The 26,134-nt window shown below is 36.7% G+C and overlaps 3 protein-coding genes across 3 annotated transcripts; 2 read left to right on the top strand and 1 right to left on the bottom strand.

Annotated features, from left to right (window-relative positions):
• The first annotated feature begins 727 nt into the window (after positions 1 to 727).
• Positions 728 to 7,553, top strand: anxa3b (annexin A3b). Its single transcript, XM_041970933.1, has 15 exons — positions 728 to 853; positions 1,223 to 1,257; positions 1,363 to 1,410; positions 1,533 to 1,620; positions 1,813 to 1,907; positions 1,987 to 2,100; positions 2,288 to 2,378; positions 2,527 to 2,606; positions 3,067 to 3,123; positions 3,423 to 3,516; positions 3,675 to 3,770; positions 3,883 to 3,941; positions 4,206 to 4,328; positions 4,428 to 5,114; positions 5,149 to 7,553. Exons 2-14 carry the CDS (start codon positions 1,246 to 1,248, stop codon positions 4,485 to 4,487), a joined length of 1,017 nt encoding a protein of 338 aa, XP_041826867.1. The 5' UTR covers positions 728 to 853; positions 1,223 to 1,245; the 3' UTR covers positions 4,488 to 5,114; positions 5,149 to 7,553.
• On the bottom strand, positions 4,889 to 14,174 carry rcl1 (RNA terminal phosphate cyclase-like 1). Its single transcript, XM_041970915.1, has 9 exons — positions 13,980 to 14,174; positions 13,398 to 13,469; positions 13,027 to 13,202; positions 11,773 to 11,847; positions 11,531 to 11,655; positions 10,248 to 10,373; positions 9,985 to 10,141; positions 6,037 to 6,140; positions 4,889 to 5,058 (listed from the first exon to the last, which is right to left on the bottom strand). The coding sequence occupies exons 1-9, from the start codon at positions 14,107 to 14,109 to the stop codon at positions 4,905 to 4,907; spliced, it is 1,119 nt and encodes a 372-aa protein (XP_041826849.1). The 5' UTR covers positions 14,110 to 14,174; the 3' UTR covers positions 4,889 to 4,904.
• A 2,038-nt stretch (positions 14,175 to 16,212) lies between these two features.
• On the top strand, positions 16,213 to 25,364 carry ak3 (adenylate kinase 3). The gene is made up of 5 exons (XM_041970938.1): positions 16,213 to 17,591; positions 19,848 to 19,967; positions 20,215 to 20,387; positions 22,768 to 22,886; positions 24,073 to 25,364. Exons 1-5 carry the CDS (start codon positions 17,444 to 17,446, stop codon positions 24,182 to 24,184), a joined length of 672 nt encoding a protein of 223 aa, XP_041826872.1. The 5' UTR covers positions 16,213 to 17,443; the 3' UTR covers positions 24,185 to 25,364.
• Positions 25,365 to 26,134: the final 770 nt, after the last annotated feature.

The following is a 26,134-nucleotide window of genomic DNA, read 5'->3' as shown; positions in this document are numbered from 1 at the left end:
CTTTGCAGAAGTTGTAGTAGCACCGCTGTAGCACAAAGTCAGGTAACAGATGTGTAGTTTCCGTATGCTTAGGTAGTTCGCAGAGCTGTTACTGGGTCCGCTCCTTTTCTGTCAGCCGGGTAATGACCCAAGGAGAAGGGATGACGAGGAGATTGCCTCTTAAATGGAGGGGAAGGCATTTGCCAGTGCAAAGAAGCTTTACCAAAACTAAGGAAGTATTGATCAGTCAGAGAGAAGTTGAAAATAAAATAATAAAAAAGTTAACAATAAAGTCATAATTTTGCACGCATTTGTTTCAGACTGTAGTCTGCAAAGTGTATCCATTATCCATTGCTAGTCTCTTAACAAAGAAAGACATAGATTCAGTATAAATTAGTTGGATTAGGACTTAACTTTACTGCCTAGAGCAGCTGAACAAAATCATATCAGCAGAAGTTGTTTGAGGAACCATTTTAATGCGCAGTTATTTGATTATGGCCACAGGTAGTTTTTATATCAAGTTTCTAAGGTTATCTGCAAACCTACTGATTTGTTGAAGGGGGCTTTCTCGCCGAACAAGCCGTTAGATTTGAGCGGATCATCCGACTGATGCCCCCGCTGATCGCCCGTTTTAAATATAGTGGGAGAGAGAGAGAGAGAGAGAGAGAGAGAGAAACACACGCCTCGCCGCTTGGTCGCTCGGGCAGTAAATGGAGCGGATCTGCTGTGTACAAATTAGGAGGAGTGTATGATTCAGCCATACTCAGCTAATAAACAGGCGTTTCCTTTCCTAACTTCGCTGAAAGGTGTGGCAGGGCGGCCCAACCTGTCTGTGAAATTCCTGCTCTAACGTCAGCCCTATCCTTTCATTCAGGTAAGAGTGAAAATAAGGTTTTCTGACCACTTTTCTATAAGTACGTCTTTCACTGTTTCCCTGCATAGTCTCCGTGTTTTGTTAGTGATGTTTTTTGAGCAGGAAACTGCATTCCAGACCGCTGCTGTCGACTTGTAGACTTGATTTTGCTGGAGCTTTACTCGAGCACACGTCTCCACCCAACTAAAGGAAATTAAAAAATATTGGGATAGATTTTCCGGACATGCATTGTTTATTTATATTAAAAAAGAAAGTGTAAAAGAAATTCATAAAGATGACAATTTGAAACACAGAGGACAAACGGAATGTGAAAGAAGTCCACAATACAAAGAGAACATACTTAAATTTGATACTTTTGTCTCTTTTTAGTTTTCAACTTTACAGCCATCAAAATGTCTGTTTGGGTGAGTTGTTCTACAGTCTTTCAGAAATGTAGTTTAAAATATACATTGGGCTCAAAATATTACTTTAATATATCTTTAATGCATATTTGTTGGTATGTATTGCAGGATGACCTGAACTCGCTTTTAGATGCCCCCTCCTCACTGACTGTGACAGTAAGTTGGACCTGCTTGATGATGATGATTATAAGTTTGTGATCATAATTTCGCAAGTTTTTTTTTTTTGTTTGTTTGTTGTTTGCAAAAAATGAGTTCACTGGTTTATTTTGGTATTCTAGTCTAATACAAGAGGAACTGTGAAGGATAAGGCAGATTTCAAAGCAGAAGAAGATGTTTCTGCACTAAGGAAGGCCATAGAGGGTCTTGGTAAGCTAATGATGAAACATCTCCATCCTCTCTCTCTTTTTTAAATGTATTTTTGCATTATCTGCCGTATATCAGGAAAAACAAACTATAATACATGTGGTAATTAAAGGAAATGTAAAAAGGGGACAAGCATCTATCACACAGCTTCTGTCAAAGAATACATTAACTACAGTGTTTGTTTTGTCTTGTTAGGTACAACCGAGAAGACATTAATTGAGGTGTTAACGCAAAGAAGTAATGCTCAGCGTCAACTTATTGCCAGAGCTTATGAGAAAACCACAGGAAGGGTATATGAAAACATTTATTATAAACATTATATGTTCTTGTCTAAGCTGAAAAAGTGAATGTGTTTTGCTACTCTGTTAGAAATTAATAGCTGACCTGGAAGGCGACACTCATGGAGACTTTGAAGACTTGTTGGTAGCTTTGGTAACACCTCCTGCTGCCTATGACTGCCATGAAGTCATCAAAGCTATAAAGGTGAGATATGGCTGGATGGTATCCACATGGCATGCTCCTTATGTGTGAATATTAACTGGCCTTTTATCCCAGGGCTTTATCTTCAGTGGAGTTTTTAGTAGGTGTTTACTAAAATTTGACATCTGTGGAAGCAAATTTTAGTCTAAAATATTATCATTCACTTGTGAATACAACCTTTCACATACAGGGGACAGGGACAACAGAAAGTACACTGACAGAAATCTTTGCTTCAAGATCCAACAGACAGATCAAAGCCATGTCTGAGGTGTACCAGCAAGGTAGGTAACATCAACATAAAGTCAGCTCACAGCTGAGCTACTAACTGAAGCTGCACCTGAAAGAGGAAAAAAAAAAGGCTGAAATAAAAGTTAATAGCTGCCCATCCTGTATTGTGACATTTGTTGGGTTTTTTTTCTTTTTCTTAAGAAACAGGAAGATTGATGACTGATGATCTGAAGTCAGAGGTATCTGGAGATTCCGGCAAAGCGCTGCTCATCTTGGCTGAGGTACAGGAAGCAAACAGTGCTCTGATAGCATTCCTGACAAACATGAATCAGACCTGCAACAGTAAATATATTAGGCAGGAGGAGGTGAACATTCCTAAGATATCTCAGAATCGCAGTATAATGCATCTTCATTTACTCATATTCACAGAACATACTGAAAAATCCCAGAAAACACAATTTCATGTGTGTAATCTAAAACATCTGCTGGAAATCAAAGACTTTCAAGAGTTAAATCAAGTTGTGTAAATGACACCAAATTAACTGTTTGAGGGTTGAATGCTGGGGGGAAAAATATTTTCCACAATATCTGAAAAATCTCAGAGCTTTGCCGTCTCTATTATTAAGTTACAACATTTATCTAAAATGATTACAACAGGCAGATCAAAATGTAAGATTGTCAATGTATTAAATAAATGTTTGTATTTTGCTTGACAAGCTGTTTTCTTCTCTGTTGTCACAGGGAAAGAGAGACGAGAGCACCAATGTAGATGCTGCCAAAGCTAAAGAAGATGCCAAGGTTTACATTTGGATTATTTATGATCTGCTTGTTTTCTTGTTTGGTTATTTGATATGTGACAATACTCCCACCACAAAACCTGATAGGCTTCTAATGTGGAGACTTTATACATAATTAATCAATGGTTATTGTTATATTTCTAGCGTGATGTCACTCATTAGGCATGTCTCACCTCACTGGCTCATACCAGTCTCAACCTGCTCACAGTGCACACCTTTAAGATGACAAATTACTGTTCTGAACTTTTTGTCCCACGCCATAAAACTGGTACTTTAGATATCCGTTCTTAATCCACACAGACGCTGTATGAAGCAGGAGAGAAAAAGTGGGGAACTGATGAGGGGAAGTTCATTGATATACTGTGCCACAGGAGTGTTCCCCAGCTTCGGCAAAGTGGGTTGAACTTTTTTTTGTTTTTTTTCTGGTAATTACTAACATAAGTATATTTGAAATGTTTCAAATGTCCTGTATTTAGAGTTTATAGTCATGTTATCAATTATACAGTTTAATTTGTATATTTAAGTTCTCAAATTTCAGTTTTGTTTTGGCAGCTTTGGTAGAGTACAAGAATATTAGCAAGAAGACTCTGCAGCAGAGCATTGAGAGCGAGATGTCTGGAAACCTGGAGAAACTGCTTGTGACTGTTGGTAAGAGATCAATATGATACATGTCGACCCTTGTGTTGGAAACTAGTCCACTTTTAGTTTTGTTATCATCACTGGTACTGCATTATAAATCTTTTTTTTTTTCCCTATTTAGTCATGTGTGTGAAGAACGTTCCTGCATACTTTGCCGAGAGGCTTCATGAGAGCATAAAGGTAGAAGTATTTTCCTCATAAACATGTCCAGCACAGCTACCAACCACAAATCCACATATTGTTTGGTTGCATTGTGTCACAGCAGATTGTACTGTTCACCAGTGGCGTGGAAAGGAATGTTAAGCCACATTTTATTGTTGCCGCTTTGGTTTACAGCACATCAGTAACATGACTGAATTCTAAACCTTCAGGCTTCTTTTTAGTTTGATTCACTGAACATTTTTTTTATGTGTTTGCTTGATTTCGTAATTGCACTTCATCCAGGGTGTAGGCACCACAGAGTCCACACTGACCAGGATACTTGTCAGTCGCTCCGAGATTGATTTGATGGACATCAAAGCAGAATACAAGAAACTATACGGATGCTCCCTTTACTCCCAGTTAGAGGTCAGTGCACAAGTCTGTAGACTTAAATGACAATTACATTATACAAACTGTCAAGTTTAAACTTATTTTTTTCCTTTTCCCCCCACCATATTAATGCAGTCTGAGGTGTCGGGGAATTACGGCGACGCCATCAAGAGGCTGTGTGGCCAAGATGACTAACTCTCCACCAGATCTGTGTTGAGGTGCAGCTTTTTCCATAAGAAGTATAACCAGATGCCAACCTTTGCTGTACCACTGATTTGTTCATTTGTAGTCCAATGAAGGAAGGCACTAACCAAAGGAGTCCTTTATAATGTAGAAAATATTTGTAATATTCAGCTTTAAGAGTTGTCATTCATGATGATGAAGGACATGAGATTTAATTAACTGCATACCTTGAAATTTTTTTTTTTTTTAAAAGTAGTACAGCCAGTAAAATTTTGGACAAACTTTCCCATTAAATCCAACAGGAAAGTGTGTCCAAACTTTTGACTGGTGGTGGATTTCTTTTGTGTTCCTGTCATAACACTTAATAAAAATGAGTTTATTTGTGTGTGAAAGAAGAAACGATTTAACAAATATTTATACAAAAATATTTTATTTAAGGGTTTTATTTATGTTGCTGTATCCAACTCCAACACAGGTCATCAGAACTTTGTCTCCACCTTTTCTCTCATCTTCTAAAGGCTTCTGAACCTCGATCTTAAACATAACATGGAAGAAATCTCTGATGTGTCTAAGGAACTCGATCCTGAAAAGAGAATTTTTAGACATTTAATTTTACATATGATCTCATCAAAAGAAGAGGTGTAATTTATATCTCAACTGCTTCTGCTTCAAGCCACGTTGCTTTGTCATTAGTCCTTCCATATCATGCACATTATATTCAGTTCTTAATGCTAACATTTGAAAACAGGCCCCCGAACATTTTTTTCCACTTTAAATTTCTAAACCAAATAAGAACACTGATGATCTTCAATCTTTAACATTACCTGAATATGAGGAAGAGTGTATTGTGATGGCACTGCCAATCTTCAGTTATCATAGTACTGTACTTGAGAGGGACACAGCACCGGTACCATGATAACTGAAAATGGACAGTTCATAGTTCACTCCTCCATTCATGTTGACCGGACATGGTCTGGAATAATGTTTATCACGCCGTCACCTCCCTTTTAAATAGATAGTTTGCAAGTCAGGAATATTTGCATTATGTCTCTAAATGGAAATGACTTGACTTCCCTTTGAGTGGACCAACAACAATGTAGATGTTCATATCAACATCCAGCTGGTCCAGTTTGACTAGAGAAGTCAGACTTATTTACAATCTGTTGGATTTTAAAAAAAAAACTTTAATGTTCCTTTTGTTTAAATGACTTCTGCTTCATAGTAACTCAATCGCATTTTGGCTTTATAAAAACACTAGCCTGTCGGCACCTTGTTTACTCCAAGCTACAGCTGTGATTTTCCAAAAAAAAAAAAAATAAAAAAAATAAAAAATCATACAAGACAAATATAATCAACAAAAACCCCCCAAAAAATCTTAAAAAAAAAAAGCTTTAGAAAGAAGACCTTTTGAAATATTGTCATCTGCCTCAGCATCAACCAGCCGAATGACTAAACACAACTGAGTGTCTTAGAATTTTTATCAATGTGCTTATTTATGAATGACTAGCTGGTAAAGTTCAGTAGGACAGTGTGTGAGTGGTGCTGAATGGCTGGGGCTTACGTGTATGGTGAAAGTGGTCCGAGCAGAACCTTTGACACATCCTGTTGGCCAAGGGTCATCAAGAGCAGAGCCAGGCTCTGATTGGATGAATCCACACAGCCGCCCTATAACAGTCAAAGGAGAGGGGCCATGTTTTCCAGTTACAAAAACAACAGCAAAGTGCGTCACAGAGGTGGAGATGTTTATAAAGACATGAACCCCTCAACTGTAGACTTGACCAATTCAGGTCGAGCACTGATAGTGCTTGGTCCTGTTCCAAATTAAATAGAGGGGCGCTCAAAGCTTTACAATACCTACACAGCTAATTTAACAATGTTTTATTAATCAGGATTACAGAATATTTAACATTTATACATTTTAAATCCACAACCACCCCCCTCTGCAAAAAAAAAAAGAAAGAAGAACTACAACAGCAGATCTAAGTGGCGTTTTTTTTTTTTAACAAACTCAGTTTTCATTCATCCTGTCATTTCTATTCATGTTAGTCTTATTTCACCAGTATGTTTTATTTCATTTTAGATTTTCTCTCAATCTCCAGCCACCACTCAGATACTTCACATTTCTTTTACAAATAAGACATTAAGAGTCCAGAAGATTCACTCTTTGTATCCTAATAAACACATACCACTGTGATTACGCAACTAAAGCTATGCAGAGAAAGTCATGCCTCGACACACCCAAGAGTATATTACAAACGAAAACAGTCATGGACAGTTTTGGAAAAGACCTCTAGACATCTCCAACACAGACCTTGTGTAGTGCCACAACTAAAAAGAATTTTTTTGCGATGGATCCAGACACACTAAGTACTTGTATAGCCCAGTCATGCACTATTGTGGCATCCTGACAGCTTGTCAGCAGAATTATGATTCAATTACATAATCATATCAGTGAATCCATGTGGAAACTATTGCAATACTGTTTGTATTGTTGATGAAGCTTTAATTTTGTTAACTGCATTCCCTCTAAAACTATGAAACTCAACATTAAGCTTCATAAGCTTCACCTAATGGCTCAACTTCCAACCCTAAGAAGAAATACAATTTCAACCCAACACTAGGAATTTAAACATTTTATGATTAAACTAAACTAATTATTGCATATTTTGACACGTGTTCTTTTTCTTTTCTCTGTGCATTCGTTCATGTAAACATTAAACCAGTATTTTACATGAATGAATTGTTTGCCTACAGTAAAAACTGCACCCATTAAAAGCTGGAAACTTAACACGGGTACAAAATTTTAAAACCATATTGTGTTTATAAAACTTACCTTTTTTGGCTTGGATCAAAGACCAGTTTACTTCAGTTTCCCCTGCACAGGCTTAGCTTATCCATTTAACTGTGGTGCAAACTAAGAGATATAACCCTGTAATGCCATTTCTGACTTCTATATCACACCCTGCCATCAAGAGACGGTTAAGATGTCCCAAGAGGCACATGGCTACTTGCAGCCCACATGTACTCTTGGAAAAGTCCCTTGAATCCTCTGTGAAAAACAATCTATTTTTGAAGACCAAGAAAAAAAGGGCAATGTGCACCATGAACTCCCAATATTTACAGTCTTAGATGACATTACCTTGTAAAGCTTTCACTCAAAATTAATGAAGTGGTGAACGTCAACGGTAATTTAGAAAAAATTAAAATAATGAATTCCACCGCTGGTTTATTGGTTAATACAGCAAAAGATTAAAGCCAAAAACCTGTTTCCAAAGCATGATTTTGTTATTTGTTAAAAATAATCAACTGGACCTGCTGTGCAACCTCTACAGAGTACACCTTTTAGCTTTTGATTTTTAAAGAAAATCTAAAGATGTTACGAAAAATAAATAGCATCTAAAAGCACAGTAATAATTCACATCAACAACTAATAAAAAAGTGCACCACTTACATCAGTAGCTAGCGAGCGCTGACATTGCTTCCAAAAACAAGATGTCCATGGCGCAGCTTTGGTTTACTACTAGAAGACTGTACTGATTAACCATAAAACAAACAGTCCCACACACACACAGCAGCCATACTTGCCCTTAAATGTGAATCCAAGAAATTTCTCCAGCTTGAAAAAGAATGAATCATTCAAACACAAGAGTCACACATCCCCTTACACTCCTCTCAGGTCTTGCAGCCATTTCTTCTGCATCTCATTCGAATTAAAATAAGCAGATATTCAAATGCACTTAAAAAAGTTTTTGCTTTTTAAAAATAAGAGCTAAACGAAACGAACAAAAAAGCATTTCTGATCTCACCACCTTCCAAACAGCGAAAGAAAACGTTGGCTCTGCACTCTGTTGCTTGGAGTTAAGAAGACGCATCAACAATATTCCTCTTTCAGAGTTAATCAGCACTACCCTGACCAGCTAACTGGACTCACATGGCTCCGATGAGAGAGGGCTGTGAGGCAGAGCCATGTGGAGACACACTGAAGACACAGAATCTCATTGTACAAATTCTGTTGAAGTTGCTTATTTTACCTGTGTGACAACGTGAGGTTAGTTTGTTTAATTTCACTATGGTCACACTACACAGGTAAAAACACGAATACATAAAATAGGATTTAGAGATTTGTCTTTTTTTCCCCTCCCTGAGGGCAAAAACATTTACACTCAAAAATTCCTAATTCACCAAATCTGAACAAACACTATTCAGCTGATTATCAGCTCCTCAGACGAAGCTCTTGTGTGCTGGCGAAATCAAACCGATCAAATATAGTCCCTGCCACTGCACCTAAACCATGATGTTGGACATGATCATAGCATTCTCATAGTGCTCTACTTAAATTATTTATGGCAAAAACATGGACCTAACTGATGAAATATCACGTACCAATTGCAAAAGCCATTCAAAAAAGTTAATTGCAACCCTAATATGCTTAAAAAATTTGCATTACTCTGTAATTTTAAAACTGCATATATATACACACACACATATATATATATATATATATATATATATATATATATATATATATATATATATATATATATATATATATATATATATATACACACACACACATTAACTATTTGGGGTATATGTAGTGTAATAAGGATGAGAATAGTAATTGGTTTTAATGTCTGAGGACTGTTTTCTCACCCCTTATATCATATAGATTCAGCCTTAACTTGAAATGTTTATTATATGAAGTAATTCTTCTGAGTTGCATTTATAAGCCAGCTACAAAATTCTTCTCACTAAAACTGGATCAAGACTGAAGTTGCCTCTAGCTGTTCTCTGCATTGTGGTTCTACCTAAAAACAGTTTCTCAGTGGATTTGCAGACAAGGGTCATTACAAGGGAATGTGAGTAAACAAGGGCAGCTAGTGTAGCTTCATGAATGTTTGTGTCATGTATGTCAGGTATTCACATAGAATTCAGACTTTATTTTCTCTCCCCTCTCCTGGAAAAGGTAGTAAACAGTTTTTTATGCATTTGCTTTTAATACCAGATTTCTAACATAGTAAATAACCAACAGAGGGTGGAACTAAGGCAATATCTTAGCAAAGCATTTAAGTTTCACAGGCTTATGTATCAGTGAATGAGACCAATGGTGCTACAATACAGCTAAATTAAAAAGCATAAAATGTGCAATGCAACCACCAAAAAAAAAACCTCTGCAGCTAAGTGGTCATATCTTTTTAATGCCAGTCATTTAACTGGATAAATGTCTTTCCTGAAATAAAAACACCTGTTTAATTTCCTTCCACCACTGCCCTCTCGTCATACAGGGCAGGACTGTTTAATGAAGTGGCATGTGTTAGCTGCAGGATAAAAGCTAGCTTCTGACTCAAATTCATGTTCACCATCAAATGTATTCCCATCCCTGTCTAAAACCTCTGAAATACAGATTTTTTTTTCCCTTTGAAAACTAATTTAAACCACAACTTTTATATCAGAGTTGATGTGTGTGCAATATGTAGGCACAGTATGTGTAAGTATTTCTGGTGCTTACCCGATATACCTCTTCCAAAAGCAGTTTGGCACAGTTTTTACCAAGGTCCTCGGGCAGCACAGGGTCTCCCTGCCCCTGTGGTGTGGAGGACATCTCTGCACTGAGGAAGCAGCCATTCAATGTTTCAGCTACCAGCGTCAGACCAAAACCCGGAGACCTGCGGTTAACAAACTGGTGTCTTAACCGTGGCTGATGGTTGACAAACAAAACATACAATAATCCCTACAATTTAGCAGCTTATAAATGTATACAGAGATACCTACTTGCCAGAGTTGGCTCCTTTCATGTGGTCTGTGTAGATGTAGATGTCTGGGAGGAACTGGTTTAGGACACCCCTGGTCGATTCCACAATCCTGTTGGCCATTTGAGGAGAGACTCGTACAGAATATCTGAGTTTTGAATGTTAAGGTCCTCCAAAGACCGGCTTTAATAAGAAGTTTGCAATTTAATTACTAAAGTTAACTAATAAATAAAATAAGCTGTGATGGACAAGTTTACTTTTTGGTAAGGCTGTCAAAAATAGGATGAAGATGTGAGGATGTTTTAACACCCACACTTTTCCTGGTGAGAGGGTTCAACATCCGTACTTTTCCAACATTAAAAAAATTTTTTAAATTTTTTTGACGTAGTTTGTATAAACATTACTGTTCTGATGGCCTCTGTAGCTGTACAGCATCGTGGCAGCCTCCTCACCCCCTCCCCCTCCTGTTGTGAATCATGAGGACTGTCACTAATCAGCTGATCAGCTTTTCTGTGGCTAGTACTGTCTCTCTTGTTGCATTTGTTTATCAATCCGAAAAGTAGGAAACTAGCTGTTCACGATTCACACTGGCACATATTTACCCAAAAGTACCGTTTTTGGATGCACTAGCTAAAGTACTAAGCTAATCTATCAGTCTTGTGTCAGTCTGAAGCTGAAGAGTGAAACATGTTGATAACATCTAGTTGATAATATCTACTTCAGTTAGATACCGTTTGCCTTTATTTCCTATAACTTTTCAGTATTAATGAGGTTTGCTAGTGAAACAGCTGTAAAATCTAGTCCGACAGTCATGCACACATCTATGAAGATAGCTCAGGTTCAGATATCTAGTGAGAGTGAAACAGTTAAAGGAATCGAGTGGACATCTTCTCTAAATCACTGCTGCTGTGCAGATGTTGGAAACACAGGTCTGATCATTTATGGGCCATAAATGTGGTGAGAGAAATTTTCAGCTGAAACATTAATGCTTTAATTATCAAATGGGATACTCTTACCTATCAGTTAAATTCAGGTGGTGACTTTTTATAAAGGACTGTATAATAAAATTAAGAATGTCTCCACCAGCTGTAATGCATCATATTATAAGAAACAATCTCTCTCCATCATCAGAATTGTGTTCATTCATTCTGAATTCTGAGGTGAAATAAGGAGTCTAGTGTGTGACAGCAGGAATATTCTGATAAGCAAGTTGTGGGAAAATGTCAGCATTGACAACATTATAGGACAAGTAAAAATCATGTATAAAAATATTAAAAAAGAATGATAAGGTGACTATAAGGATACGCTACTCCTCTGATCCTTTTGATCTTGCCTGGTTCAGTCAGCTGGACTGGCCGGATGGTCCTACGGACAGGGCATGAGAAGACCACCTCTCCTCCCCCACCAGGCGCCATCCCTCTCTTCACCACCTAAGGGAGTATCAGCAGGGGACACTGGGTCAGACAGATATACACCAACATGTGCCAGTCCTAGATGTGACACATTCCTAACGAGAGTATTACATCTTATTACCATGATATTCTCACCTTGAGGTCAAAGCCCTCTCCATCAATACCAAACTTCTTCATTAATGGCAGAGCTGTGGACTTCAGCTGGTCAACCTGCAAGACACAGCAGGATTAAATCCTGACGCAACCTCCTGTGTCTGCCGACTTCAAAACAGACACTATTTTGCAGAAATAGAACCAAGACAAAAGTCTATACAATAAACCAACTCTGATCATGGCAACAAACAGAGACTATATTCACAGTTTCCATGGCAACGCTTTTTCTGATGCATGCCTCTTACTGCTTCCTTATGTCTGCTCTGTTGACATTAAGGCTGGGCAATATTGCAATAAATGATATCTTCTTAATTAATTGATCTCTACCTTGATCACAATAGAGTTGGTAAATGCTGTCAAATTAAAAAATATACTAATAACCGCTAGGGGCATCATGTCTTTTGCTATAAAATATGAAGCTGCTGTTGTAGTTTCTCTGCCTCATTATAAATGATTTTCATATGGAGTGGAAGCCACAAATGATGAGATGATGCTGTTCTGTTTAATGCTGGCACTGCATTTTCTTGCCTTGCATAGTTGCTGGAGTGCAACTTTCAGATGATTAAAGCAATTACATGCGTTTCCTATTTTGATATTTACGACAAAATATAAACACTGCATTAATCTGCAGATGGAGCAACTGAAATGTCTCATGCTTATCATCAAAATCAACATCAATTTTATTACAATTTAATTTTAAGATAGTTTTATCACCTGGCCCTAGTTAACATTTTGAAACAAAAGAAGTTCATAGCGATTTGTTGCTCTGTAAGAAATGAGTTTGCTATAATGTGTAAAACATGCAAACAAACAGGAAAGCAAGGGATGAAGCTTTTTATGCTCATCAGAATAGTCACAAAGACATAACTATGACCCTAACTTTTGTCATGAAAGAAACCAACTCTTCTCCTGTGTCCAGAAATAGCTCTGGCTACCATGTTGCATATATTTTGATACTTTTTTTCTTTCTTTTTTTGCTTTTTATTGTTTTGTTTTTTTTAGGCAAGGTGAATAATGAAATGATTGCATTGTTGTCTGCTTGTTAACCTACATCTGACAAATAAATTAATCTGAATCCATATGAATTGGGAACCTCACGTAACCTCTCAACTCACACTCAACACATTTATTTAGAGATGTTTGGTTTAGTCTAATCCTTTTTAATCATAAGCAGAGCGAGTCAAAGACAAACAACAATGACCATTATTCAGGATGTGATCTTATTCATAAACTTACTGTTGGGTCAGTGGGGTCATTAGTAACTCCCCTTAGAGTTGCCTTCAAAGAAGTTTTCATGAAAGGAGCCAGCATCAGCAGAGCCTCCAGGTAGTATCCAATCGAGCGCTGTGGGTTACAATCATGCTCTATGGAGCCTCCCTGCAACAAGCCAGGCTGGTAGAATAATACAGTACCTAGTGAAAACAATTATGCAAAGATGGTTAAGAGGCAATATTATCTCTACACTGATCAGTGTTTTCTCTACCATTATTTAGAGGGGTGCAAACGGCAACCCCGCCCTCCCAAGAAAGTCAAATTAATTTTATCCTCTCCTCTCTTTTTCTATATTGCCAGAGCCAATACTACAGAACCCTGATTTAAGAAATCACCTGTTTGGTTAATCTCTATTCTGGAGCCATTGGTCACTTTGTCAAGTAGTCTGATGAAGCTGGCCTCAAAATCTGGAGAAAACAAACACCCAAAATATTTATTAAAAATTCATTAAAAATAGAAGACTCAGTAAAATTACTCAATACAAGCATCTTATAGCAGCTGAATCTGACAAGATCTTTCTTAAATAACATTATGTCTGTCAAGAAGAACTTTTGAGCAAACTAATTATTTGTTGATTTACTTTCTAAATTTTATCATAATTTCTTAAGTAATACAATTGGATTAAATTATTCTATCTGATTTGGAAATGTCATGATACATTCCAAAACAAAGATCTTGAAATTAATATAAAGCACAAAAACCTCTTTAAGTAATGTGAAACTTCTGACAGGTTTACTAAACACACAAATCAGTATGCTACGGTAATGTTATATTACCCTCAATTAACACTTTTACCCCATCATCATTTCCACACCTCTGAGTCCCACTGATTATACTCACTCCCAACTGCGTAACAGCTAGCCCGTTAGCCACTGAGCTAACTGCGACGCCACATGCAGAGTGAAGCTGTAACTCACCACGGAGACCTGGGTCGTCGTCTTTAGACCGAATGTTTTGTATTTTAACGCGCTTTCCACTGAGAGTAGACATAACCAGCCGCTGTCTGAAAAAATTGCAGCCGTCGTAAGAGAGTCCATGACTGGCCATGTTATTGTTGTTTGTGCCTGGCGTCAGTAAAATCCACGTGTGTTTGTGCAGAAAGACGTTGATGGGCGGCGCGAGTACGGCAAAGCAGGAGGGTAAAAAAAGTTTTTTTTTTTTTTAAGTAAATATGCCTTAATATCTCGTAACTATTTTATTTTGTTAGATAAATTACCAATTAAATGAGTTAATTAAAAAAACTTCTAAGGATGTTGTGCATAAATTGGACTAAATGACAGAAATGGCAATATTCAAAGTTACGCAAAAAATCACTTAAATCTCACTGAAAGTAGGATAAATTATGTATAATTTTCAGTTTATAATTTGACAGTATCATACCTAAACTTTAACCACAGAACTGAAAAATAAACAAAACTTTAATGATAATGTAACTTCTACAGTTAAAACTAATTTCTAAGATATATTATGATATGCTGCATGTGTAAGAATTTAATCTTGACAAAAAAAATGGGACATCAAGTTCTCCCAAGATCTAATTTTTTGAGTGTATAAATAAATGGTTTAGTAGGATTTTATTGTGAACAATAAGTAAAAAGAGAGTTTGTGATGTAAAGATATCAACATGTTAACAGGTTTATAAAGTTAATTTGTAAGACAATAGTTAAAAATGTTCATTGTTACTGGCAGGTCAGTTGGATACAGCCACAGGTTGTGCTTGTACACTAGTTTCTTGTTTTTTATTTTGTTTTAATTTGTTCTATCAATTTGGTAAATGTGGCATGTGGTGGACTTCAAGAAAACTGAAAATGAAAAACAAGTCATGAATCTTTATCAAGTCTTACTAAATGTAAAAAAAAATATGTCTATTTTTAACTTCAGAATAACTTCATGCTGATTGGTATCTTTTGTTGTTCAATTCGATTCCTTTAAGTGTCATTGCACAATGTACAATAAAATTACATTGCTTTTGTGGTCCCAATAGACAAAAAAAAGCCATTAAAAACACAAAGACAACAATAGCAATGAAAAAACAAGAGGTGATGGTAAAGCAGCCGAAAAAATAAAATGCATATCTAAGATCTGATCATATTGCATATACACTCACATTATGCACATTTTGATGGGACTATGCGACAGTGCATATACAGGACTGATATTGTGCAGTTAAAATATTGCACAAGAGTTGACTTTTCTAATGGCACTTTCTGGAAGTGTGAGCTTGTGTGGAACTCAGGTGCCACCCAGAGGGCAACATACTGAAAATATGGTTGCCAGAGTTGAGTAGCTGTGGCACCATGTGCTGTATACGTCTTTTAGTTTGTAGCTGAGTGCCATTAATTTTCTGTGTTGTTGAAGGGAAGTGTTCAGTGCATCATGGAGCAACCCCCAGTATGTTAAAGCCTATAGCAGCCAAATTAAAAGGATATCTAAGGGTCACCCTAGCCAGTGCTAACCAGCTTTGTCAAAAAGGAAAGTTTTAAGCCTAATCTTAAAGGTAGAGAGGGTGCCTGCTTCCTAAACCCAGGCTGGGAGCTGGTTCCATAAGAAAGGGGCCTGATAACTGAAGGATCTGCATCCCGTTCTACTTTTAGAAAGTTTAAGAACCGCAGATAGACCTGCAGTTTGAGAGGGGAAAAATATAGAAATACACCTTTAACGTACAATTAAACTTGGTCATAAAGAGTGTTGTGTGAGAATAATAATTTTAAACTTTATCCTGGATTTTACAGGTGGCCAATGTAGAGCAGCTAAATTGAAAGAAAAAATATATCTTATAATTCTAATCATAACCCTTGCTGCAGTCTTTTGGATCAACTGGAGGTTTGTCAGAGCATTTTTGGGACAGCCTAATAATAAAGAATTGCAGTAGTCAAATCTTGACTACAAGTTTTTCTGCATTACTCTGGAAGATAATCAGATAAGATGTTCCTATTATGGTAAAATAAGGCGAGGAACTAATACAAAATCAGATGCAACATCTTTGAGCGAGCAACCTTTTTATACGTTTAAATCACTGATTTTTTTTCTGCTCAAAACTAAACCTTGTACTTTCTGTTTTTCTTTTTGTCTTTTCAGATAATCAGCTGTCTTCTTCATTGGTGCCCGCTTGGTGGCAGCAAAGCATCTCAAATAAATACCATAAAAGAAGAAGGACGACAAGCGAAAGGAGGTGGATGGAGAGGCAGATAAAACTAAATGCCACCAAAGTTGAGTGGAGATATTTAAATTCACCAGTGCGTATTAAAACGTATGTTAAACTCGTCATTTTCTGACGGCACAGACTACAAAGTATTACATTCCCAATCACGCGGACTGAGCGAGCCGCACGTGGCTGGAATAAACTCCATTCAGAAAAACACCCCAGCAGACAAAAGAAGACAAGGAGCAGAAGAACATGGACATTTGTTTTGAAGAGACGCGGGGAAATATGTGGTATTCACACCTCTACAAAATGCTGTAAAATGACTACCTTTCCATGAATGTAGAAACGACAGACAAACTAAATAGTGGTAGCAACGCTCAGGTGCAGTTCTGCACGATCCCTAATCGGTTTGTGCGCGGCGCACACGGAGAGCACGAATTTCTATAAAACTGGGTGGGCGTGGCTATAATTTTCTTAAAGGTAGCCTACAGTAATGTGAAATAAAAACAAACTGAGCTCTAAAGTGTCTATATGATAAACTTAATACGAAGATAATTTACTGCAAATTAAACTAAAAAGAATCCACTCACGAGGATTAACAGGCATTTCCACCGAGCGATAATATGAAAGAAACTGTAACAGCACTTATAAAGCGTTAAAGCCATATTCAGATCAGCCAACATGATGTAATGCTGAATATCTTAAAAAATTGAGCATTTGGGAGCAGATTGGTTATTCCCTCCAGCATGCCCGCACAGCTGCTGCAGGTCTGCCTCCTCAAAGGATCGAGAAGGGATTAATAACCGCAACCTTTCCAACATTTTCCCCGCCAGCAGACCAATTACATAACCGTATTATACAATAAATTCATTTCCAGTGAGGCATTAACGGTGACATAGGCGAGCAAGTTTCTCTAAACGCCGGTAAATGCTCAATGTGTCGTCGCCGTCGTCTGCACAGAATATCTCCATCTGACCCAGCTGGCCTTGCAGCCTGCTGATCTCTCCGTTCATCTCCTTTCTCCTCCTCTTTCCCCTCCTCTTCCTCCTCCTCTGAGCCGTGCTGGAGGAAAAGAGAATTGGTGCTGGTTGCTTAAGACTTGCCCACTCTTTGTTGCGTACTTTGTAAGGAAAGCTGTTTATACGTGCTTCGATCCAGTCTTAACGAAGAATCCAGGAGGGAGTTTCAATAGAGAAAAAAATTACTTTGTTCCTCAAAGCATAACACGCGTGGAAAATGGTTCTACAAAGAGTTATCCGTGCTGTTATTATGGGGCCTCCGGGATCGGGGAAAGGAACAGTGTCTGCGCGAATTACCAAAACTTTTGGATTAAAGCACCTCTCTAGTGGGGACATTTTGAGAGCCAACATCAAAGCAAAAACTGGTGAGAAAGTGTCCTATTTCATAGAACAACTAAAGGCAATCCAAATGTCAGTGCAAATCAAAATATATTATTGTGTTTCATTATCATAAGACTTATCTAACTTAACACAAAGAAACACAAGAAAGTATTTTTTTAAAAATACTATGAAAAGTGTTGTCCTCTGCAGCACTGTGATAAGAATACCCCTCCTATGAGTGTGTTTCTTATCTTGCTGTGACATACCACAGAGGGATAACTTGAAAAAAATGCTCAAGCTAAAGTCGAACAGGGTTGCACTGCAGGATTAAAGAATGTGTCGTTTAGTGTTTATACCGCAAACATCCTCACCAACATTACCTGAACTTTGGAAGGCGGTCTACTACTCCTCTATATCACCTTGAATGAAGATAAAGTGAGCTGTAAAGATAAGTGTTACTGTGAACTTTTGTTCCTTGTAAAAGAGGGTTTACTGATAAAGATGTATGTTTTAACAGCTGCATGACAGAGGAGCTGTTGTGGTGAATCTTTGGAGTTTTGTACAGACATTTCCAAGTTTTTCATTATAACATTGTCCTTGAACTGTTGCAACCCAGCAGCTTAGCTACAGACATTTACTACCAAAGCAGAATTGGTGAACTCTTACTGGATTTTCCCCACAACCACAGACCTTTCACCTCTTTCTAATTATACTTGAAATAATCCATGTTTGCATGTTGGGATTGGGACTATTCCCACTCACTTTTTTGCCTTGCTAAACTGGAAGTTGTGCAGCAATATCTTTAGTAGTCATTGTGCAGTCTCATTGGCTCTCTGACAAGCAGTCTTTCTCCAAAATAACAGAAAACAACAGCACATTCAAGAGTTTACTTTGTTTCATGGTGTCGGGTAGTTTCTGCAAGGTTTGCCAGGATATTCCTTTTTTTCTTCCTTTTTTTTTTTTTGTTAGTTAGACTTCAACCAGATCATATTATAGGCCTACAGGAAATGCTGTTGTGGTCCAAATTTCTAAATGTACTTTATCTCTGAAATTTCTATTAAAAAACAAACACACACACACAGATACACAAAACTGTTTGTACTCATTATTATCCTGTATGTTTTGTGCATTATATTAAAGAAATGACCAATTTGATACGATGAGAGCTTAATCAGTAAATTATAACTTTATTCGATAAAAAAGAAAGATGACACATTTGAAATGTTTTCATGCAAGTGAAAATACCTTAAATATTAAAAATACCTACCTGATCCTTCCAACACAGCAAAATGAGAATAAACCAAAGTAATCCCTCGCTGGCAGGAATCCCAAAGTCTAAGCTCTTTTTGTTGACTGCTCAAAGTTTATCAGCTTTTGTTTCTGGAATTTTTGCTTGTCTTATAGCAACCTAACAATGTTTTTTATTTATTTATTTATTTATTTATACAGAGTGTCAGTTTTGTGATGTTTGGTGGGATTTAAACTCTTTATACTTGTACATGTTATCCACAGTCCAAGCTAAAAAAAAAAAAAAAAAAAAAAAAAAAACCCAAATCATGATTGTTTCACCTCTGTGCTCAACAGTTGCAGAAGTAGTTTTTTTTTTGTTTTTGTTTTTGTTTGTAGACATTAATTTGACTTTCACTGTCAATGGCCATTTCTTAATCTCAAAACAAATCAAATAAACACCTGTCCATCTTCTTATTACGTTCTGCTGCTTTTAGGAAACAGTTATTAAACTTAAATCCTGCTCAGAGTTGCACATTATAGTTGAATGCTGAGACAAGGTTTGAAAAGTTAGATGCCATACACCTGACCCACTATCTAAGGCATAAGACCTTGATAAAATCTAAAAGTCTGAAAGTTCAAATCTCTGGAAATGTAAAGTTTGTCTGTTTATTCGTGCAAGAAATATTCAAAACTAAATTAACATGCTTATCTTGTGCAAAAAAAAGTAGACGAATTTTCCATATGTCACTTATGACTTCTGTAGATCAGTTCCGTTTAACTAATCAGGGTTGCCTAAACATTTGCATGCCTCTATTTATCTTTGCAGCTCTAAATGAAAGTTCTGAAAGTGTGACACTTCCAGGCTATGAATACTCTGATTTTAAGAAAAGTTAAAGCAGCTGAAACACTGAAAGAGTTTATATTTTTCTAAAGAAAGAAAAAGTCAACATATTTATGGCAAACAGAAATTTAAGAAGTATTCAGAAGCTGAAAAATGCAGGGAGACCAAAGACTGGTTGGTAATGCATATGAGCATCACCTTTTCTCTTTGTGTCTGCTTTCTGTGCCAGAGCTGGGCCTGCTCATGAAGTCCTGTCTTGATCAGGGTCAGCTGGTACCTGATGCCGTCATGTCACGTCTCATCCTGAATGACCTGAGAAGAATAGATGACTCTGGCTGGTTGCTTGATGGTAGGAGCCCACAAGTTTGTATCAGCTGTTGTTCTGGGAAATGATTGCTAGTGGAACATGTTATCAGCATTGCCTGTTTGAGATCTCACAACATGTGTGAGACCAGTTATTTCCAGCTTACTCTCTAATAATGAATAAACCAGTCACAGGGAGTGCTTTTATCCACGTCACTTGTTCTTTGTAATCCTGGCATTTATCACGTTTGTTTCTGTCTTAGTCTCTTTTCCTGTTAATCTTTTTTTTGCAGGATTCCCTCGTACAGTACCCCAGGCAGAAGCTCTTGATAATGTCTTCACTGTGGATACAGTCATCAACCTTAATGTACCTTTCCAGACCATCAAGGAAAGGCTGACCTCTCGTTGGACTCACATTCCAAGCGGCAGAGTTTACAATACAGATTTCAACCCACCTAAAGTTGCTGTAAATATATCCTCTCTTACCTATTTGTGTCAGTTCCCTTGTTGTGTGATGGGTATGAAAAACAGCAGTATAAACTACGAGGAAATTTTTCTAAAAAAAAAAAAAAAAGTAGTTATTTAAAATATCTGGATTTGTTCCCTTTCTCAAAAGGCTAATTTAGATTTAACAGAGAAATAATCTCTGGCAGCGTATCGAACAAATATTGATTTTTCACCAGAAACAGTTGACCTCAAACAAAATGAAGGTGAAATGTAGCTGCAAGCAGTGATGGGGGGGGGGTCAGCAGGGCACAGTTGCTATGGAAACTTAATCTGATCCTGTTAAAAGCTTGGCCATCACCACTGATAGGAAAAAAAAACACTCTGTTGTTAATAGCGGCACTTTCCAATGTCTAATAATTCATTTGTATTATAAAGTTCAAGACAGAGATATTCAGATATGAGCTCACTTTTCTTTTAGTGGTTATAATCTAAAGTCTAAAACCCACAGAGACTTCTGCAGCCATTTTTAAACTTAAATAAAATCTAACAATGCTGGGGGTCATACTCTTTTGGATTCAAATATATATATTTTTCAAATTATGCATATGATTCAAAAGTTATATGCATAAGCAAACCATTAAATTTGACCCAGTGCTGTCATTAGAAAACTAAAATCATTGGCATCATTAATGGTGATTCAGGAGGCTGTCCCCAGTCAGTGACAGATATTCTCAAACTTTTTCTTTTTCTTTTTTTTTTTTTAACACCAAAACCTCAAAATTAGTGACACACTCAAACTTGAAAAGAAAGAGAAGATGATCTCAAAAGGCACAAACATACACTGTGGGTGCTTGTGCAGTGTTACTGCTTGACCTTCAGTTACTAATGAATTACAAGACTGAGAATACAAAGAAAAATGTCAGACTCACTTAAAAACACGTTCAAACGGGGACAAATGTGAGCTTGCAGTGTGAGCGTAGAGGAGCATTTCCCACAAAGTGAACAACATGTGGGAATGTTGTCAGCCAGGAGGAAAAAAAACAGAAAGATAAAAATAAAACAGACTATTTTCTGTGAAAATCTCTGTGGGGCTTTTGCTCTTTGTTTGAGGATTTGTCTCCATCAATATAAACAGTTCTTCTATATAAAAAATCCTCTAGTTACTTTAAGCCTGTCCAGATATTTATTGTTAATTACTAACTAGATCAACATACAAACAATTAAAAATGCTTTTGACCAGTCCTCTAAATGGTTTGGAGTTTTTAAGGGACTGCCCTTGTGGTCATGTGCTGTTTCTTGCATACTTACTTGTTGCAAGATTTCCTGTTCAGTCTAGAGGAGCTGCATATTTGTGACTGATCATTGAGATTAGCTTGTTTTTCTTAGTCTTGTTTGACACTGGACATTTTAATGGAATAAAATCAGTTGGGTCAAATGGATTTAAAATGCCCTTTTTCTTCTTTCTCTGCATTTCATTCATCAGCTGTCAACTGCTATCTAAATGTGTCAAATAACTGAAAGTTTTTTTTATTTTGTACTTATTTAATGAGACTCATGTTGAACCATTTGAACTTAAATAGCTGTTTTCTGCTGCAGAAGTGCAGTTCAGCAACTAAGCATGCACACAGGAAACAGAAGATGCAGTTGTGTTCCTGAAAGAGTGTTTCATTATAACGCTCCCTGCTACTTTTTACATAAGCACACTGTAGCCACGGGTAAATACAGCTGGTATTAGTGATGAATTTGGTAATATATGTTGACTCTTAAGTTTCTCCTTAATAAATTTGGTGCTTGGTTGTTCATTCCCTTAAATATCTCAACATCTTTTGGAAAGATTGCACAAGAATTATTGGTCATCAGAGGATAAAGCTTACAGACTTTACTGATTAACTAGCTGTGCTTTAAGTCCATGTTAATATGCTGTTAAAACTTAACTCAAAGGAGATTTAAGACTACCCAGAACTGGTAGCATGGCTGCATACTTTTTTGCATTTGTTTGTTTTTTTTTTAACTGTGTCTACTCTCCAGTTAAACTTGTTAGTTCGGTTCACATTCAGCTGACAAACCAAACCACAGAATGTCCGAGTGACAAAGCCAGAATTCCATTATGTGAGCCACGAACACACAGAGCCATTATAACCATGTGCTTTTCCTTTTTTTCAAAAGATCAAACACGTCAGCTGTTATAATAAAGAAAGGCTGAAAAAAGGACAAGATTAAAGCAACAAAGGAGCAAAAACACCCCCCAAAATATTTCATGTAGCCACCTCAAACTTTTATTGTTATTTAGAATAGATAGTGAATAATACCTTTTATTTGAAACTTGCAAAAATATTTTCAAAAGCTTTTATTAGAAATACTTCATTCTATATCAACGTGTATTCCTTTTCTCTCTCCAGGGTTTCGATGATGTGACAGGGGAGCCTCTGGTCCAGAGGGATGATGACAAACCAGAGACTGTCTCACGAAGGCTCAAGTCTTATGAAACCCAAACAGAGCCCGTCCTGGAGTATTACAGGTAGCCTTAGGAACTTAAAAAATACATTTGCAAAACTCTGCACACGGACAGTTCTTGTGAGAATTAATGACATTTTTAAGCAAGAAAAAACAAAACATTATGAAATGATACAAACCCAAAATATACCGAAGGGAGCAGCACTGGTACCTGTAATCAGGATTTGCTTCCAGGGGCTTTGGCAACTAAAAGAACCTCTTAAAGATTCTTAGTAATATATTGTGTGATGTTTTTTTTTCTTTTTCTATTTTTTCAACATTACTTGACTAAGTTTCTTCCCAGCACAACAGAGAATCTTTAAGAGTTCTTGATAATGTTGCAAATGATCAGGGATTTTAAGATTTGTAGTGATTTTCTTATAGCCTAGGAAATAGTTTCTGATAACAGCATTTTTTATTCTTTCCGACAGTTCTGTTGTCTTTACCATCATGTAATAGACCCTTGAGACAATCAGCCTTTTTTTCCAGGAAAACTATCAGTCATTGGTTAGTTCAGGACATGTAAGCACTGAAAATGAACTACAAGTCAGTTTTTGTTATTATTAAGTTGGATGAACTAATTCAAATTAATAAAAAAATGCTAAAAATCGTTTACAGAACACATTGTGCATTTGTATTTCTTGTATCTTTTTACACATAACTACAATATAGTATAACAAATAGCTTAATTTGCATATTCTGAACTCAAGAGTTGTTTTTAGTTTAATTATTTTGCATCCCAGCTTGACAATATTAAGTGACACTGAATTGTGCACCAAAGACGTCCTTTAAATATAGGTGAAAGGTCACAACTATTGAACCATGACCTCTTCTAACCAGATTCCAAGAAGACAAAATGGAGCTGACAAGTCAGATGACATTTTATCCTCAGTGCCTGAAGACACAAATGTTTAAACATTTATCTTAAATTTTTATCAAAACCTCTAAAGCCTCAGAATAACTGCAAACATTTGCATCCCCAGTTCTATTTGACTTAATAAAACAAACAAAATAACGATGTAATGCCTTTAAACCTGACTTTTACTAGCAGCAAGCAGTGAACACTTTAAATGTTGAGATATCTGAATTCAGTTATTTTACAGTGTATGCAAAAGGTAACAGTAATGTCTCTGTGCATTAACAACTTATTAAGAGAAGATTCAAAGTCCAACAAACTGAACGACTGTTTTCTGTGTTTTTGCCTTTCCCAGAAGTAAAGGTGTCTTAGAGACCTTCTCTGGGACGGAAACCAACAAGATATGGCCACACGTTGAAGTTTTCCTCCACAGAAAGTTCTCCTCACTCAGTCAAGGAGTTGCTTAGAAAGCCTGAGAGGTACAGAAAAACCTGAAGTTTACCGACTGAAACAACTCTGTATGCATCATCCAATCAAAAGACCACTTTTTATTGAATTTAAAGACAGGCTATAATAATATATTTTCTGTTTATCTTGTAATGTGATTCAGACTACATGTTTTTCATGGCACTACAGTGTTGTTGATGTTATTTTGGCAAACTCTCAGGTAAGTGTGTGCAAGATCTTTCTAACATTTGTTGTTAGTGTGCATATAGGTTGTCCCTTCATTCCACATTGTGCCTTTATAAAGCAAAGAGGTAATTGGTGCATCAGATTGTTTGGATCTGTAAAAGTTGAACATAAGGGAGGAATTTGCACAAGATCCTGCTGAATGCAGCCAACTTTAGTTTGTATAACTGCACTTGTGAGTTTCTTAGTTGGAAAGAAAAGAGTTACATGTCCATATACCTTGAGCTAAAACAGACTGAACAGCTTTTTTTCTTTTTTTTTTCTTTTTGATAATTGTCAACATAAATATATAGCAGGTTATTTTATTTTAAATGTGTGCATAACTGCCTTATGGGGACTGTTTCTTATGCAGTGGGTGATTGTCCCAAAGGGAATGTGCAGTGCAGGCAAAAAACTCGCTTATGCACACAAGTGCCTTTTGCTGCTTTTGACAATGCAACAGGAAATTTTGTAGTTTGTAAGTATTGTTTATGATCATGGACCACATGTATTATAGTATATGCTTTTAATTATCACAAGAAACCATTACTATGTAACTCCATCTTTGAACCACCTCAAGTCTTACTAGTGATGCCTCTGAAATACTCCATATTGTTTTATTTTTACTAGCAAATCCTCTTTGTGACCAAGTCAACTGGAAACCAATGCTGCCATTTAATGTCTTATTTGACGGCTCATTAATATATTGATAAATACATTCACACAGTCTTTACATGGTTGAATCCTGTTGGAAGTTATCTGCAGTTTTTGCACTTTGCTCTAAATGTTTCATCCTGTTAAAAGCCTTTGCAAAGCTTACGTGTGTACTGTATCAACTCACAGTCAATGATTCCTGAATTATTCGCTTTCTAAACACTTGAATACAATGTCTAAAAGCAAACCGTTTCTTCTTTTCTGAAACAATTCACAGATGTGTCACATATTTATGAACTGCAATAAACTTTGTGTGTTAAACCAGATGTTCCTAGATTTGAATTAAGTTTGACGGCCCCTGAGATACTTAAAGGAGTACCCTACAACATTTAATGGTGCCCTTTGGTGAGCAGTTTATAAAATAATCAGGTTATCACAGCAGAACTAGAGGTATTGTTGTTTATTCCACAAACTCTTCTTGATCAAATCCCAGTAGTCTGTGTTTTCCGTAATGGAACTTTACTAATATGTTTGTGAGAGATTTAAGTACACCGTGCCAGCTGTGTTGAAGTGAGGGGAAATATGCAAAAGTAAAATAAAAACCATAAATACAATGCAGAAAAGAAATCTATTGTGCAGTAGGTTTGAGTTATGTGATAAAGATGGAGTGTTATACTGCGTTGTAGAAATGGGGTAGGGCCATATAAGTTTATACTTCTGCCTACTTCTTTTCAGATATGTTTGAAATGATCTGTCTAAATTTGATCTTTCTAAGATAGCATGCACAACATTACTCTCAAAGCAGCTGAAATTCATGCATCAAGTCTTTACTTATGCACTCAGCAACTGCTGGCTTCTTCTCTACAGTAATCGTGATGCTTTCATACAAGAACAGCCAGAGTACATGCAGTGGAAAAATAATGACTTAGTGAGATGACAATGGTCATTTTACAGAATTAACAATACACTGCACAGCAGCTTAAATCAGATTGGATTTAATGTTGCAGATACATTTCTAATCCCCCATACTGCAGTAAAAATCTTACCGATTATGTCTATCTGCAGATTTTTACACTTTTTTGTTGGGTTTTTGA

This window comes from Melanotaenia boesemani, chromosome 19, assembly GCF_017639745.1.
Source record: "Melanotaenia boesemani isolate fMelBoe1 chromosome 19, fMelBoe1.pri, whole genome shotgun sequence".
In the NCBI taxonomy this organism is placed as follows: Eukaryota; Metazoa; Chordata; class Actinopteri; order Atheriniformes; family Melanotaeniidae; genus Melanotaenia; species Melanotaenia boesemani.
This window is presented reverse-complemented; position numbering and strand designations above follow the sequence as displayed.

What these genes read in the sequence shown, in the direction of transcription:
- anxa3b (XM_041970933.1), top strand. An exon ending in CCTCCTCACTGACTGTGACA is followed by an intron (nt 1,411 to 1,532) that starts GTAAGTTGGACC and finishes TTGGTATTCTAG; the next exon opens with TCTAATACAAGAGGAACTGT. An exon ending in CGCTGCTCATCTTGGCTGAG is followed by an intron (nt 2,607 to 3,066) that starts GTACAGGAAGCA and finishes CTGTTGTCACAG; the next exon opens with GGAAAGAGAGACGAGAGCAC.
- rcl1 (XM_041970915.1), bottom strand. Translation starts at nt 14,109, where the DNA reads ATGGCCAGTCATGGACTCTCTTACGACGGCTGCAATTTTTTCAGACAG. An exon ending in ATGACCCCACTGACCCAACA is followed by an intron (nt 11,848 to 13,026) that starts GTAAGTTTATGA and finishes TGTGTCTTGCAG; the next exon opens with GTTGACCAGCTGAAGTCCAC. An exon ending in AAAAGGATCAGAGGAGTAGC is followed by an intron (nt 10,374 to 11,530) that starts GTATCCTTATAG and finishes TTCAAAACTCAG; the next exon opens with ATATTCTGTACGAGTCTCTC.
- ak3 (XM_041970938.1), top strand. Translation starts at nt 17,444, where the DNA reads ATGGTTCTACAAAGAGTTATCCGTGCTGTTATTATGGGGCCTCCGGGA. An exon ending in CAACATCAAAGCAAAAACTG is followed by an intron (nt 17,592 to 19,847) that starts GTGAGAAAGTGT and finishes TTTCTGTGCCAG; the next exon opens with AGCTGGGCCTGCTCATGAAG. An exon ending in TCAACCCACCTAAAGTTGCT is followed by an intron (nt 20,388 to 22,767) that starts GTAAATATATCC and finishes TTCTCTCTCCAG; the next exon opens with GGTTTCGATGATGTGACAGG.